This window comes from Platichthys flesus, chromosome 21 (assembly GCF_949316205.1).
Source record: "Platichthys flesus chromosome 21, fPlaFle2.1, whole genome shotgun sequence".
Taxonomy (NCBI): domain Eukaryota; kingdom Metazoa; phylum Chordata; class Actinopteri; order Pleuronectiformes; family Pleuronectidae; genus Platichthys; species Platichthys flesus.
The window spans coordinates 7133824-7150947 of record NC_084965.1 but is presented as its reverse complement, the minus strand read 5'-3'; the positions used below and the strand labels follow the sequence as shown (position 1 = coordinate 7150947).

At 45.4% G+C, this 17124-nt stretch overlaps 1 protein-coding gene across 2 annotated transcripts; it reads left to right on the top strand.

Annotated features, from left to right (window-relative positions):
* Nucleotides 1-3193: 3193 nt before the first annotated feature.
* On the top strand, nucleotides 3194-15961 carry csrnp1b (cysteine-serine-rich nuclear protein 1b). Of its 2 annotated transcripts, none has more exons than XM_062379363.1 (5): nucleotides 3194-3417; nucleotides 9839-10031; nucleotides 11863-12122; nucleotides 12227-12523; nucleotides 12649-15961. In XM_062379363.1, the coding sequence occupies exons 2-5, from the start codon at nucleotides 9857-9859 to the stop codon at nucleotides 13645-13647; spliced, it is 1731 nt and encodes a 576-aa protein (XP_062235347.1). In that variant the 5' UTR covers nucleotides 3194-3417; nucleotides 9839-9856; the 3' UTR covers nucleotides 13648-15961. The 2 variants fall into 2 exon arrangements, with proteins under 2 accessions (XP_062235347.1, XP_062235346.1); XM_062379362.1 differs by lacking the exon at nucleotides 3194-3417 and adding an exon at nucleotides 6270-6576.
* The last annotated feature ends 1163 nt before the right edge of the window (nucleotides 15962-17124 follow it).

The window sequence follows — 17124 nt, the reverse complement described above, 5'->3', positions numbered from 1 at the left end:
ACAAAAAACAAATCCCGAGACAGTGTCATTACACACAGAGCGCGTGTCGCCTGATCAGATATGACAACAAAGATCCCCGATGCAGACAAGACCTTTGAATGTTTATCTGCTTGCTTGCTTGTTTATTTACTGAACCTTTTTATTTCCTCTCCATGCCCTCTTAAAGCTTAGTGTGTTCTAAGTAGTTTAAGATTGTATTCTCCTTTTTAAGTTGATGAACCTTTTTTAAAATAAAGGCACTGTGTTTTGGAAAAACTTCTCCTTAATCATTATCGGGACCCCTCATATTGAAGAATCCATTAAGCCATGATCTCTGTGATCTAACATGCTCATTGTTGTCGCTCTTTCACTGCTGTTTAAATGCTAATTTGAGGCTCTAGTGAAACTACCCCCTCCAAAACAGATGACTGAAACCATTATACTTGTATACTGTGTTGTTTTATTATCAGGACATGTAACTTCTAAACTTTAAAAACATGTCTTAAACTACATTCAGACATGGAACTGAGTGAGAGACATTTTGCTCAGGTTTTCAAGAGGAGCTGGATGTGATAATGCAACTATTGTAGTCAATTGATTTGGACATTTTTGGAAACTTTTCCCATCAGCCCCCAAGGAAAATTTATAAAAAATGTTCCTCTCAGCCCATGTGAGAATACAGAAGTAAAATCCACAGTGAGCGAGTGGGCGTGTCGGAGTGGATTCTATTATGAGGCTGATGCAAAAGTGAAACAAAAAACTCAAAGAATACAAAGTCCCAGGATACAAAAGAGGTTTCACACACGTAGAAGACCCCCAGAGAGGACAAAGATCTTAACTTTTGACGATAAGGGCCGGTGTCGATGTGTGATGAACAGAAAACACTTGTTTCCTTGATGTATTCGTCTGGTCCTGCTCAACCCCGTCGCCGCCCCTGTCCTGAATGTCCTGGAGATTTTCCTGTTGTTGTGAACACGTCTGACTCGGACAGTCTCCCGCTGTGCTCTTCATATGTGCAAGGCAAACTCATTTTCCAGGAGTTGATGTCTGGACACAACTCTAATGTGATAGCAGAAACACATCGGAGCCTGGTTAGAGTGATAATGAGGCCGCTTGTCATTCAGCCTGATGTTCTTGTTTTGCCTCGGTGGCTGACGCCCTCGGGCTCCACAGGCTAGTGAGAAAAGGCCCCCTCTATTAGCAGGAGACAATTAGCATAGCTCTATGTACACAGCTTCTACGAAGCCTCTCTCCAAATATTCCCCGTCAGGCACCTGTATTGACATTGGCAGGACACTTTGCCTCGGCCTACAGGTCCGGCCGAGAGTGAAAGCAAAGCATCTCAGTGCTCCGCTCAAGACTCGTAAATACCTGAGAGGAGGTTCACTTAAGGGTGTGTGTGTGTGTGTGTGTGTGTTTGTTTGAGAGTGTGTGTGTGTTTGTGTGCGTGTGGCAGCTGCTGAATAAGAGGCGTTACAGGACTGATCACATCAGTGATTACAACACAGGGGAATTTCATCATTAGAAGCCTGATGTGAAATTACTAATGTACTTCAGTGTTAAAATTCATTGTTGAACTTTTGAACAGTCGTTTCAAGACTGAAGACTGGATTTTTTGAAAATGATAAGAGCCAAATCCCTCCACACGTAAAGTCACCATTTCTATCCTTATTTGGATTTTTCATATTTTATTTAATGAGTAAGCTGAAGTTATACTTTCTGTTGGTTTTGTGTGAGCGGATCAGATATTTCATTCAAAGGTCAACAGCAGCATAAACCCGGCAGCAGAAACTCTTGATGAAAAAACTTTCATCAAATTTTCCTCTATAGGCCAACTTCAAAGTTTGTGAGGAAATTGTGAAATAAAGATTTTTATTTTCTATCTAGAAGACTGTCTGCTGTTTCAAAGCCCTCTTCATGCTGTCAGGAATAATTAACGTAGTCGGTGTTGTTGTTCTAAAAGTAGTCAGTCGTCTGTGGCCGCCTGGCAGCCTAGAAATAATCCACTGCATAATCCCTGTAAAATAGCAAGTGTCATTCTCCCATTTTTATTTACATGTTTATCTATTTTTTATTATGAGGTACTAATAAAGAGCTTCAGATGTGTTGCGTCAGGGTTATTGAGTAAATTCCACCATGTGTCAAAGTTGTTTACGTTAATTCCCACAAGAAAACCCCTGAAACATACAGAAGAACCTCTGTGTTTGGAATGAAAAACAAGAATCATGACTCAATATCAATAAACCGGCTTTTTCTGGATCTTTCAGCCACATCTCATGGTCTTCCTTATTGCTGTAGTGGATATAGATAAGTCTTTTTTCTTATTTATCTGAACACTTGAATAAAGGCAACAGGTTATTGGTTTGAAAAGGCATCTCTGATTGTTTTGTGTTCAAACTGTTGTTTCCTTTGAAACCCAACTTCACTGCTGTGTTCCATGAAAAAGAAAGTGAGTCATAATTTCAGTTTAGTCAGTTTCTTTTCTTTAACTGGAAATAAGCCACACCACGCAGCATCACAGCACCTCCCACGTCAGAGATGATCTTATCCGCCCAGTGATGACACAGCTTCTCTCCGCTCACCCGGTTGCTCACGTAGAAGAGAACCTGAGGGATGAGAGATTAGAATAAGGTATGGGATATAAGGCTAATAAATAAACATTTATTTTTCTGATTAAAACATGTATTAATGTCATTCCAAATTGTAGCCTATAGTAAATGTATTATATTAATCCACCAATCAATCAATCAATCAATCAATCAATCATCTTTCTATCTATCTATCTATCTATCTATCTGTCTATCTATCTATCTATCCATCCATCTATCCATCTATCCATCTATCTATCCATCCAACTACCTTTCTATCTTTTTATCTATCTATCTATCTATCTATCTATCTATCTATCTATCTATCTATCTATCTATCTATCTATCTATCTATCTATCTGTCTGACACATTTTCACACTCTCACCACCAGAGGCTCAGTTCAGTTGTGAATACACATAATTCGTATTAATAATAATTCTTATTAATAAAAATATGAGTACAGTAGCGGGTCGTGCGTGTTTTGTCACGCAGGTTCGAGGCAGTGTAGTAGCCTTCGGGCGCAGTGGGGCAGGGGGACGGACGATCGGGCAGGAAGCGGCGTGGGCAGCCTCCCTGTGTCACCGCCTGCGTCAGACCAGACGCCAGGAGGGAGTTTTCCACTGACGAAAAAGGCTGCGCTTCTCCTCCGCCTGCCACAGACAAGGGAAGCGCCTCAGCTGCTGCGGAGCCCCGTGCGGCGGCAGCACCACGCAGACAATAGCACCGAGAGCTGTGCGGGGATAAGCGCGTTATTTATTCGTGCCATTTGGATTACTTCCACCTCCACCCCATCGGCTGTTCACCCGGCGCCGTCCTGTCCCTCATGGTGATCGGATACTGGGATTGGTGGTGAGTAATTTACAGAAAACCGGGTCGGGGACGCGGCTGCTCGCTGGGGCTTCTTTTTTTTTTTATTGAACAATCGCTAATTTCTGGGTTTTAACCTCAGCTCAGCAGCGAGGACAAGTTTCCTTCCTCAATGTCAGAGTCATTCATTTCTAATCATATTAATAACGGTGGAAATCTGTTGAGTTTATCTGGGTTCATTGTTTGGAGGCTGGATTTCTCTAAGAAACACTTTGACGCTTTATTGTAAATATTGACAGGATCCGGCTGCTGGTTAAAAGTGACTTTAAACGGAGGAGAAGTGGCTCCGTGACGCGCAGGAGATCGCACTCTGATCGTGGCACGGACGTGGATTTATTTGCTGATCCGCTCCATTCACTTATCGATCAAATATCGATCCGTCATTACGCGTGTTTGTGGCAACTTCTCGTGCGTAATTGTCGTCTCCTCCACATTGTCTGCGCGCTCACCCTCCGTCCCTCTGCCTATCTGTCTCTCCGGGCTGTGGATTCGTTTGTGTGAACTGTTGATGAGGTCGGGCTTTGTGTATTCAGCCCGTGTGGAGTTGTTCTCGCTCACCTCCGCGGTGCTGGTGCGCCTCTTGCAGCGAGAGCGACTCCTGACGGCACTGCATCCGAGCGCACAGCTGACAGGGCTGCTGTCATTAGAATTAGCATTAATCACGAGGAATGAAGGAAGGAGGAGGAGGAAGACAGGAGGAGAGACGGCGTGGCCCTCACGCGACATGCACGAGATTTAATGATTGATTTTTGATTGATGATTGATTTTATTTTATTTGTCACCTCGTGCAGGTGAGCCAGGTGCGCGCAGTGGGCTGTTGAGCCCCTTCATTGTTTGTGCAATTCCCCACAACAGCGTGTGTGTATTCGGCTATTATCTCTTATCATAATCAATCAGTGTGGCGCATACACGACCATAAGTTTGTGATTATTCGATTTGATGGACAGATACATACAAACATCTGTCATTGTGTTCCGAGGCTCTTATTTTTAAAGAGCCACACCGTATATGTAGCTGCTAAGCGGCTGAATCAATGTGTGCGTCTCTAGTGCGACCTCACCCGGATCATTTTTGGAATCATGTTTTCTGGAATTAGGCTACAGAGCTGAATGATCCTTTGTTTACTGAGAGCCGGTGTGGTGCTGTGCTTTTCCTCTGCCATGCATTCCTCAAGCAATGTGCAGTGCTGCTATATAACACACTATCTCCCCTTGTGTTAGATAACGTTCCATTTGTACACCTTTTAGAGTTCCCACCAAAAAGAATGATAGTAACTGACTAGTTTGTTGCCACTCAATAATAGATGTTAACTTAAATGGCAGCCGGGGCACAGAGAGCTGAGTGGAGGATTTGGAGTGAGTTCAACCATGACAAACACCGTCCATACCCCCTGACTCCCTCTTCTCCATCATATGATCCTGTACTCAGCTAACCTTGTGGTGCCTGCAGCTGTTAGACACGGCATAGATAATCTGGATGGCTACTTCCTGTGCACTGCAGTGTACGTTTCACAACCTCAGGAAGCACACACATACACACACGTACACATTCACTTGCAGTATCCGTCTCCCCAGCTGGGAGAGGCAGCAGCAGTATAGTGCTGAGTTCAGACAAGGTTGTCTGTGCCTGCTTCATTTTGGTCACGCAGGATGGCCCCACTCTTTTGTGCGAGGGGAGGGGGAGGAGGGGTGGGTGGGGGGTGTTTCAGGGACTCTGCTGACAGTCTCCCACACGGCAGTAGAGAGAGGGAGCAAGAGAGAAGTCCCATCTGCTTTGTCCTCTCCCAGCATTCCATGCTGCAAGTGTCCCAGACTGGAGCGTGACCCCTGAACCTTAAACCACCTCCTCCCTTCTTCCACACACACACACTTCCACACACACACTTACAAAGCACACAAAAAGCTTCATGATTACTGCGTGTTCACTGCAAAGCAAAGGTTGTTTTTCTTGAGACTCAACTTTACTGCTCAGTGTCTTTTCCACACAAACAAATATGTCAGAATATTACAGATAATTTGTTCTAAGTGTTATTTTTGATTTACAGTGTCAGTAAAGTGGCCCTAATCAGTAATGGTAGAAAGTATAACTCCTGCAGGGATCGAGTGGCTGTTCAAGTTAGGCCTGCGCAACAGATTAATGACAGCTGAGGGCATGTGAGGTCCATGTGCAAGCTAATACCCTGTCAGGTGTGGCTCGGAAAGGTAGCTGGCCCTGCTGCCTTGTGGGAGTAGGACTTTCCAGTGGTTAGCAGCAGAAAACACATCTGGGTTTGATAGAGCCTGTGTTCTTCTCCCACTATTACAGCAAGAGTGGCGCTGCCAGAATGGAATTCCTGCGGCCGGGAGACATGACATTATTTATTTGTTTTGTACGATTCTCCCTCCTTCTTCCCACTACCTCTCCTTTTTGGAATCCGTGTGTGTGCACGGGTCGAAGCAGTGGAACAGAATGTTTCTGTGGCACAGCCTCAGCCGGCGTCGGGCCTCAGTGGGAACAACAGGCTCATAGAGGAGAAAGCAGGAGCTCTCCCTGCTTTGTCCCAGCAGGTGGAGCGCTTCTGAGTCACAGCTGAGCTCAAGAAAGCAGCCAGTGTTTCCCCTCGGCCGTGCAGGAGCTGGAATCCAGCTCACTGTCACGTTGATGACTCTGATCAATTACCCCCATCTCCTCAGTGACAGAGCTGGAAGTGAGAGGTGCAATACCTTGAAGCCTGAGGAGGAGGAGGTGGCCTGCCCAGACACGCTCCCCCCCCCCCCCCCCCCCCCCACACACACACACTCACTCCAAGGCTCATCATTATCACACTTTATGAGCACTCGACTCAGTCAGTCACTCACTCACTCAGACAGTGCACATGGGTTGTCAGTGTGCCATGTAAATGCTCCCAGCTGGCTGAGATCAGTGTGACTTGTCGCCCCCGCCCTCCTCTGTTATCAGCTGCATGAGGGGCTGGACAGGCAGCGTGAGGGGGCAAAGTCAACTGTGACTTGTCCTGTTGGGCTGTGGGGGCAGACAGGGCCAGTTCAAACAGGCTGCTGGTTCCATGTCCGTGCCTAGCCAGGGATAAGCATTTCTCTCTTCTTCAGTTTTTCGGAAAATATCAATACATTTTTTGACAAACAGTGAAAACTAGAGATGAAGGTAGGGATCGGTCCACTTTAAAAATCATAAAACATTTATGCAAAATTAAGTTCTTGTTGCTTTTTTATTGCGTCGTATTTTGCATAATGTTCTCAAATGAGTCATTAATTAAACCAACATTTTTACATCCTCTTGAAAGAGCTTCTTTAACAAGGACTTGAAGAGCCGTGTGCAGATGAAATAGAAATGAATTGGGATTGTGAAGTCTTATTAACCGCCTGTAGCTGCGGGTATCTAGAGAATATTAATCGAGTGACATAGTTATGCATCTGGCTTGAGCTGTGTAGTGCTTCTGGTGACAAATCTCCTCGCTGCAGATTTATCTTCCCAACTCTTTGACAACTGGCTGGGGAGCACCTCAGCGGATGCATTCCTTATCTGCTGCCTGTGTGCGGTTGATGGAATGACAGTGATGCATAATTTAGTGCGCGTTGAGAACATGCTATGCTCCATCTCTGGCTCGGCTGTCCGATCACATCCATTCCTTGTTTAGTGCTGACGTTCAGAGACGGCGCTCGCTCTGTATTCTTCTCTTTTTATCTTGTTTTTTCTGTCCTCCCCTTTGCAAATGAGTCAGTGCACGATTTGTTGTCTTCTTTACCCTCGGTCCCTCGCTCCATGCATGCGCTCTCCTGGCCCTGTTCCGGGGGTGCCGCGGCTGAGCAGCCTGAGAAGCTCCAGATTGACTACAAGCCGTCCCCTTGCCAGGATTAACCTCTCGCCATTGTTTCTGCCCGTTGAACAGGATTAACAAATCAATGTGTCAGGTAGACTGCAGTCAAGAGACAATGACCCACTTCTGACACCACTGCCCCTCCATCCCTCCCTCCTTCCCCTTCTGCCTCACTGCAGCTTTTAATTAGAAAGACTTTGCTTAGCTGGCGCTTTGCTCTCCCCTGAGGATGCCTCGCAGCTTTGTTTTCTTTTTTTTTACAAGGAATTGGAGGTGGGAGCGATGGCAAAAAATGTAAGGTGAAACCCGTCGGTGCTTCCCCCCCCCCCCCCTCTCTCTCTCTCTCTCCCACTCTCTCTCTCCCACTCACACGCACGCACAGCCTATATGTGCTGTGGTGTGCCGTTTCAAACACACATGTCCTCTGATGAGCGACTACATGACCCACAGATGCTGCACCCAGGTGTTTTCTAAAAAGCTCTCAGGGCAGATCCCATTATTACTATTATCATTATTATTATTATTATTTCTTGTTCCAATAAGCTGATGGGACGGGACTTAAAGCGACGGCTTCTCTCAAATTCGCAGAAGAAGCGCAGAGGTGGCCACGGTGCAGAGAGAGAGTCTTTTGTGTTTGTTGCAGAGACGGCATGTGAGGCAGCTTGACCTATTGCAAGGTGATTCATTCATCATACGCTCACTGGGGACGGCAATATCTGACTGCAGCAATAACAATAACTCCCCATCCGGCTGCAACACTGCCCCCACTGCCTACACAAAGGTGTCAGCCTCTTGCCCTTGATTCTGACTTATTCTTTATCCTTGTCAAAGGGAGAACTGGTTTTGCATAATTGCTCCCTGTTGCATGACAGCCCCCCCCCTCCGGTTCTCTGCTTCCTTCCTTCCCTCCCTCCCTCCCTCCGCTTGCATTCATGCTTTCGTTTTTTTCACCTCTCTCTTCTACGAGTGCTGACTCTTACATAACCTCCTGATAAGACCAACAGTGCATGCAGGTGACACAGGAAGTTAAAGTTCATGTAAAGTCATTGAAGGACCTCTGGCGACATGGCGCTGTTAAAAAACCAGTGGGGAACGACAACTTCGCCTGTTGGCAGCTTGTCCGTGTGTCTGAGCCATGTTCGGTCTAATTGGCATGGGTTAGATTTAAAGATCCCTACTCTCTACTTATCCAAAATTAAGCAAAAAAAGCAACAGAAAGTGTCACAAAATCTTTTCTACAAAATTATAGGTATTACCACGCAAATATTTGGACTGACACTGCTAAAAATAATCAAAAATTAAAGTGCATGCATAACACGCTCAAGCTGCAGCAGCTGTAAGTCATTTGGCTGCCACTCTGAAGACAGTAAACAGTTGATGCTGAAATGATCTCTTTATGGGGAAAGTAAAAAAAACTCTTTCCCATTCCACATCATTGTAGGGAGTGTCTACGCTGGAGCGGAGCCCAGACCTGTCTTCCCTCTCCTCTCACTTCCTTCCTCCCTCCGCCCCTGTCGTCTCCCCTTGTTTGAGTTTGCAGGAGCTCGGCCTCATGCCCTGCGACCATGACCCCGTCCCGTCTCGCAGTCGCCATCGCGACTTCCCAGAAGTTGCAAAGAACGTTGTCTGCTGTTTGTCAGAGCAGCGTGACGCATCTTTGCCCGGTAGCAATAAAACACAACATGTACATTTTTCATGTCGGTGGTTTCTGCTGTTTTTCCGGTGGAACAAGGAGAGGCAGGGGGCGGATTTGGTCGAGCACTGAGAGGAAGTATGTCGCGACTAAAATAAGATTTGAAGATAACAACAAACCTCCTACTTGGTGGAGGTATCACAGATATTGGACAATGTGTCAGGGACTATTAGAGCATAACTGGCATCCCCTCTTCTCTTCCGTCTTTCCGTCTTCATGTCTCTCTCTCTCTCTCTCTCTCTCAATCTCTCTCTCTCTCTCTCTCTCTCTCTCTCTCTCTCTCTCTCTCTCTCTCTCTCTCTCTCTCTGTAGATTGATTGTTTTTATTGCTGAACCAGCAGCCCCTCTCACGGGAGCTCTGAAGGAATGCATTCAGTAGTGGCATTACAAAACATCTTGACTATGCATAGCTGTACATATTTACTATGAGGGCCAGTGAGCACATTAAGCAGCACAATGGGCAAATTGCCTCGGCCTGCGTGTTTAATAGTGACTGTTATGGAAAGGGAATGGTTGAGATGAAATGTCTATGGCCGGATGATTTTGTCACCTAGGCTTGTGCCTTTTTTATTTTTTTTTAATCAATACGTTGCTGAGCTGATGGGATTTGGAAGAAGGTGTGTGGTCCAGTAATTGTCGACTTGTGCGAATGGGCCTGATTGATTGCTTCCTGTGACACAGTGAACTCCCACTCTCAGCTGAGAACAGCAAGAGTCTGGGATTCGGCCTCACACTGCCAAGCACCGGATTCACTTGTGCCAGAAAAACCCGCGTGTGCACAATAGCATCCATGCAACGTACGAATAATGTTAATTAATTTTGTCCTTAATGGTCCGAGCTGTTAAAATAACTATGACTGATTTGCTAATAACCCCCCTCTCTGCTCCTTCCTGCAGATTCCTCGCACCAGCACCATGAGTGGGCTTCTCAAGAGGAAGTTTGAGGAGGTGGATGAGGACCCATGCTACTCCTCACCCTCCTCCTTCTCCTCCGCCTTCTCGGGCTGGGACTCGGAAGGGGAGAGCTGCTACTCTGACACCCTGGATTCCACTCCCAGCAACCCCAGCTCCCCAGCAACACATTTCACCAGTAAGTGTCCTTTTCTAGTCACAGTAAATCAGAGAAAGAGCTGATGGTACATACTTTTTAATGCATGCTCCCGCCTTGTCTTTACTGCTCCATAGAGGCTCTGATAACAAACCCATAAAAAACTAGGGGGGGAGATTAAGGAATTTAGGCAGCTGGCAGCCCATGAAACACTTCACAGAAATGATTTCAGACTTCTGCAATGAATACCCTTTTTGATTTCATGCCCTAAAGCTGCAAAATGGCTAATCGCATTATGCAGTGACTGCTCACCTCGGCTCCACCTTCTTCCCAGAACCTTGCTCACCGACCGAGCCTCCCCCTGCCGTCGTAATTGCGGGTCTCGCAGCTTCGGGGTGTATCTGTCTGGACCTGGCGGCCTGCGGGGGACCCGGGCGAGTCAGAGAGGGATTGTAGTGTCGGCGGAGAGGGGGGCAAACAGTTGTGAGGTTTCCAGGATGGAGGGGCATGGAGCCAGGAAGAGAAGCATGGCAGCTTGCCAACGCTGGAAACACACAGAGCCTTGTCTGAGGCCCGGGCATGCTCCCAGCACAGGTGCTGAAAAAGGCTGAGTGAAGGGATAAAAAAGAGAGGGGCATGACAATCAAGAAAAGAAGGCACACAGACACCATGTACTAGAGCAGATGGGGTGGGGTATTATAATCCAGTGTTTGTGTTGGACAGAAAGTTGTTGCCATTGTGATGTGGATGTGTAAAAATTACCAGCAAAGCCGTCCCATTACGGCAGAGAAGGTGTCGTTTGTCTTCTGCAGGTATCATAAGCCTGACTGGATTTGATGCAGGTGAAGCTGAACCTGGCACTTTATTTCATCTGCATCGCCCCTATAGCGGCAGATTAGGCGGCTGCTCTGTGACTCTCGTTCTCTGAGTTTCACTTATCTCGACAAGTGCGCAGACTCTTCCCTGTTTGACTTCTGCGACTTTTGAGGGCAGCTGTTCAGGGCGTGTCACACAGGAAAGATCTCTGAATGAGAACATGAAGTTTCCCTCCGCGCGACAAAGGTAATGCCCAACACATGCTGAGTATTATCGTCCTTCTCTGTTCCCACGCACACAGCAAGACAAAGAAAACACTGGTTCTGGCGGCTCAAGCAGAGGAAAAAGTATCTTGTCTGTAAGCGAGGCTCAGAAGTCAAGTTGAATATTCCGGGCGTAGGAAGTGGAATTTATAATAAAGCTTGAATAATTGTTGGGCTTGTTCCTCCATATGGTTCCACTCTGATTCCCATATGGTTTTATTGCATTTGTCTGGGTATAGAAACACGGCTGTTCCTGAATGTGTTTAACAGAGAGAGGACCTTTGACTCCTGTCAGTTATTGGACCATTTGTGGGGATTGTCAGCGAGCGGGGTCGGTGGTTTTTATTCCTACCCTGAGAGCCGTGCTCCCCCCCCCCCCCCCCCCCCCCCGCCACCCCAAGCGTTCACTCACTGGTCTGTGATCTGCTTCCTCCACTGTGTTGGCCACCAGAAGAAAATTCCATGGCTGGGTTTTTTTTTGTTGCACGGTACAACGAGAAACAAAGCTGAAAGGATTCTTGGAAGTTTAGGTTTCACTGTACAGGATGTCCGTGTGTCGGCCTCCAGAGAGCAGTGTCTTTTAATTGGGTACATGATAAGGCTCGGTTGAGGACCAGGGCAATGAATCAGAGGGGTGTCCTTTTACAGTGTGTGCAGCCTGTTTGCACACCCAAGCGATGGGGCATTATGCCATCTAGTGGCACATAGAAAGAGTCACTGCAATCTAAAGAATGCAACAACTCCCCTCCTACTCAACGAGATGTATTCAAAATGTATTTTTCCTCCGTCCACAGCAACATCCATTCTCAAGAAGGCCAAGAGAGCACGGCGGGGCAACGTGACCTTCGACCAGGTGACGGTGTTCTTCTTCCCTCGGTGCCAGGGCTTCACCAGTGTTCCCAGCCGAGGAGGATGTACTTTAGGCATGATGCAGCGCCACAGCGCACTCCGCACTTACACACTCGCGGAGTTCGCTGTGGAGCAGCGACTCCTACGTCGGGAGAAGTTCCTCAACAGACTCAGGGAGGAGAAGCTGGATGCTCTCAAATTACAGGTTAGCAAACTTGCCCTTTATTAACTTACGGATGCAGTCTATAAAACCCAAATCAATCTGTTGTTATCCAATGTAATTAAACATGGTCCATTTGCTCTCTCCAGCTGACTAAGAATGGTACCCAGGAGAGTGAGGAGGCGGAGCGGCTGACTGTGGACGACATCCCCGAGCAGGACATTGAAACAAGTGGAGTCAACCTGGAGGAGGGCTCATTCCTCCAGCCTTACCCGTCTAAACGCCGCTACGCCCTGCTCAAAGCTGCCGGTGTGAAGAAAATTGACAAGGAGGAGAAGAGGCAGCTGCACGAGCTGAGGATCGCCAGGGAGAACTGTGGCTGCGACTGCCAGGGCTTTTGTGAGCCGGAGACGTGTGGCTGCAGCCTTGCAGGCATCAAATGTCAGGTAAGAGATCCCTTAAAACGCTCAGTTGGATGTAGAGGTTCAATAAAATGAAGATCCAAACACAACACAGCTGGCCGGTTATGTTACATGTATTTGACAATGAATTCTGCTCCTGCTTCCCTCAGATGGATCATTCCTCTTTCCCGTGTGGCTGCACCAAGGACGGCTGCGGGAACACAGAGGGTCGCATTGAGTTCAACTCCACCAGGGTACAGACGCATTACATTCACACTATCATGAAGCTGGAGCTGGAGAAGAGGCTGGAGGAGCAGTCGAGCACCGAGGAGGAGGAGGACTACACAAAAGTGGCCAACTCCATACCAGCAGTGCACTCCTTCCCCTTTAGCTCGGAACTGACGGCAGCTGGAGAGAACAGCTGCAGCAGCGATATGACGGATTTATCAGATTCGTCGGGTCAGAGCGAAGACTCGGAGGCAGGCGGGAGCCCGTGTGAGCATCGAACCCAGCTGGACGTCGATGAGAAAGGCCTGAGCCGCATCCTCAGCTTCAGCGATGTAGAGAACTTTTCGAGAATTAGCAGGGATGGTGGAGATAGGAACTGTAAAGACACTTGCTGCCTAGATCATCGGCAGGATCAACTGCAGCCGTCTACGGAGGCATTTAGTAGCTTTAGCATGGCGGACTTTGCTGACGAGAACGACAATATAGACGCTGTGCTGTTGAGCTCCGCGGACGATCACACAGACAATCGAGCAACAGCCATTTCAGAACTTTTGGATGAGAACGCCAATCAGGGAAACGCCCTGTTCCATAGCAGTAGTGTGCCACGCACACCATCCCCCACCATCGACCGCTCGGCGAGCTACAACATGGACCTTAGCCTCTCCTCGGAGTCGGATCTGGAGTTCTTTGACGGCTTCCCGTGCTTGGGCTCCAGCTCGCTCTACAACTCCCTCAAGGAGTACGAACACATGGACAACTTTTTTCAGTTTCAGTTGCCCAGTTATCCCAGCTTCCCTGCGGCGAGCGACCCCGGCACCTGCCTCCTGGAGTCGCTGATGGGCCTTTCAGAGTCCGTCCCGGAGCCCCCCGCCACATTTACAGACAATCAGCTGTTGGAGGAAGCCATGAAATTGTCTGTGATGGAGTCTGTGAAAGTTTGACGAAACATGCAAATCTGTGGACGGTGCGAGGGAGAGAAAAAAAATGAGTTCGGGGGGGGGGGGACTGAACATGCACATAAGATGTCAACGTCACACATGTTTGATTTTTTTATTCTTTAGAGGAAGCTGTGATGTCCCTCTTGCCTAAAAATGTTCAAATTCCAGACTTGCCTTCAAAACGTTAGCAAAGCAGTTTGGGATTAATGCTGTGTGAGATGGCAGCTAGTGTTAAAAGTGAAAAAAAAAAGAAAAAAAGATTACGAAACAGAGATCAATTAGACTGGGCCCACGGAAACCAATGATGGCTCTCAATTCCTAAGAAAGCTCTTTTAACCAAACCAAGATCACCAACCATATGCTAAACGGGAATCAACCTTTTTAACGGGGCCAGGTTGGGTATCTCAACACAGCTGAATGTGCACCTCAGGGAATTTTTTTCTAGCTTTCTAGCTTTTGGAGGCAATGTATGGTGACCATTGCTGTGATGGCCTTCATATGAAAACCCGAGTCTGATCACAACTGTTCATGTCCGACACCCAGACGACTTGAGCGGGTGGGGGTCCTCCCTGTGTTGCATCCTGTAGCTAGTGGACTCTTTCTCCTCGAGATCTCTCCCAACGGGGTCTCATATGGTACAAAAGAAAATCCCTCTGAAAGTCTCTTGATCAGCACTTTATCTGTGAAAATAGTTATGTATGAATAGGCATTGTTTTGGTTGCGTGGGGGTCGATTCAACAGTTCAACGCTAAATTAACGGAGTTTCTTATTTATGAGCTTGGTATCTCGAAGTGACGGCTCATACCATTCAAATCTGTAGCTGTATTATCTTTATTTCCTTTTGTTTTAAATTATTTCCTCTTATGATTTAATTTTTATTTATTTCAGATAAAGCTTACTTTCGCTTGAGAAGCACTGTGGTATGATATTTCTCACCCGAAAGTGCAATCTTCCTTCCTGTTTTCCATATCATGTTTTAGGCATCGTTATGGGAAATGGGACCACAAGTCCATCAGAAAGTATTTAATATCTATTCTCTCATACATTTAACATTTTTTGGTAACTTATTATGTCATTATTTTCATTATTAGCTATTTAATTTAAGACGTTTTGGCAATAAAATGGGCTGTTGGGAAGTTTACTGGATGTGCCTGCTTATCAGGGGAGCCATGCTTGCCAGTGGTGTGTGCACAGTGCTTCCATTTAAGCTTTGGGACTGAAAACTGTGGATTCTCCCTAATCACTGAAACTAAATTATGGGTCTATTGTATTGTTGCCTATAATGTAACCATAGAAAATTACACTAATATTTTGTAACTAATTTATGTAGGTTGACAAAAAAGAATTCTAATCACTGACAAATTGAATATTTTATTAAGAAAGCAAAAAATGAGTAATTTTCAATCCGGGACGACCTTTGTAATATATGAATTATAGAGAAATGTACACTTATGAAGGTTATTGCTCTCTATAGCGTTCTGAAGTATTTTTCATAGGCAGTCTAATGGTTAGATAACTTAGCGAAATGCCACTAAAACTGAGTAAATTGCAAAGATCAATTTGATTGTACTCTGGATTATATTGGAAGTCTGTGACTTGGGTTACGACATGTTATAAATAACACGTGTAAAAGGGTTTTGTGGATAAAAACTGCATATATTATACACTTTTTATCGGGCACACAGACCCTGAAAATTGAAGAGTTGCCTCATTATCTACACAATGGAACATTTCAGCGGTGACTGTGCCGCCGCCTGTGTTTGAGGGACACTAGAGAGTTGATGTACATATCTCACCCTTTCTACAACTGTTTCAACAGCCTTTCTGGACCCTTTAGAAGTTATGCATGCAGGTCCTGTTTGTTAAAACTTGTTCTAATTAATTGTATACTTTGAAAAAGTGCAAGTGTGCACATCGGAAATGTATTATTCGCTTTTTGCCTTTTTGATTACTTTTCAACATCCATCCAATATATGTTCTTACGCCATGAAGAGGGCACTGATTTTTGCAAGCAAACGTTTGTTTCTCTTGTACAAAACATCAATTCTCATGAAGAAATGGCAACAGTGCGTGTTTATCAGTGTAATGTATTACAGTACAGCTTTTTTTAAATGTTATTTTCAAAGAAACGTGTCTTACTTTTTGCCTTTTGTGTCGTACATATTTGCTTGAATGGTCCTGCAGAGCAAACAAAGCTGCTTTATTTTTTACATATTCACACTTTAACCTGCTGTTTAAATACTGTTTCTTTCATCTAAGCCATTTTGACAGCCTGTCCCTCCAAATAATAATAAAAAAACATTTTCTAAATGCTTGACTACGTTGTTTGTCATACGTCAATTTGTTATATGGATAAAGTCCAAGTCCTACAGCGTAAAATCCCACTTAAGTAAAGGTTAATAAATATTTAAGGCTAAATATACTATACAATCAAAATAAGTCATTTCAAAGTTTAGTGATTTTAGAGTGTGTGGTTTTCACTGTGTACTCGGCTTCTTCCCACAATCCAAAGACAATGACCTCCATAGGTTTGAATGGGTTTGTCTCCAAGTGTCTTTCCTGTGATAGGCTCTGTACCTCTGTCAGCTGGGTCAGGCTCCAGCCTCCACAACCCGAAAAGTAGAAGTGGCACAGCTGACGTGCACAAGAAGTATTTAGCTGCTGATTATAGCTGATAACCTAATAACTTTACACAGTCTGCTGTTTGGTCCAGTGGTCCCCAACATAGAGGCAATTTTTCTTTTCATACAATGATTATTGAGGAAAGAAACAGAGCAAGCAAAAAAAGCTCATTCTTTAATTTTTTTCCTTTTTAATCTTTCCTTTTTTGGAAAGATTGAAAATGTGATAACATAGGATCTCTAAAAATCATTATTTGATTGAACTGTTAACTACTCATAAATATTCTCTGTTCGTTTTTTATTTTATTTATGTAAACTTTTGAAACCCAATGAAACAAAGCACAAGTACCTTAATCCTTTAAAGTTGGAATCACATACTGCAGTAGAGTAAATCCCACCACTGATATTATGCCACATAATGAACATGTGCTGCATAAATAAAGTTTTGATTAAGAGGCAGGAGATTAGCAAATGTCCCGTGTTTCACTAATCGTAGATAAACTTGGTATTTTATTGTAGTTTTGGCTTCCTGATTGAAAAAGGCTGCATCCTCAAAATCCAACCAAACCACTCTTATTTCTATACGATTAAAAGTCAATATACAGTTCACAGTGGATGCATTGAAATTGCATTCTTTTGGTCTTCTTTGTGGTAACCACTGGAATTCATCGGTGGTTTCCTGTCGCCACGGCTAAGAGAAAAACAACCCCTCTACTGTAGGTGATGTCATGCTGCAGGCTCCTCACTACCACCACACACATATGGCCAGAGATTCCAGATGAGGGGGGAATGTCGGACCTGTGACTACGTATAGCTCACATTTGGTCACAATTAAAAATAATTTCATCTCTTCAGGCAA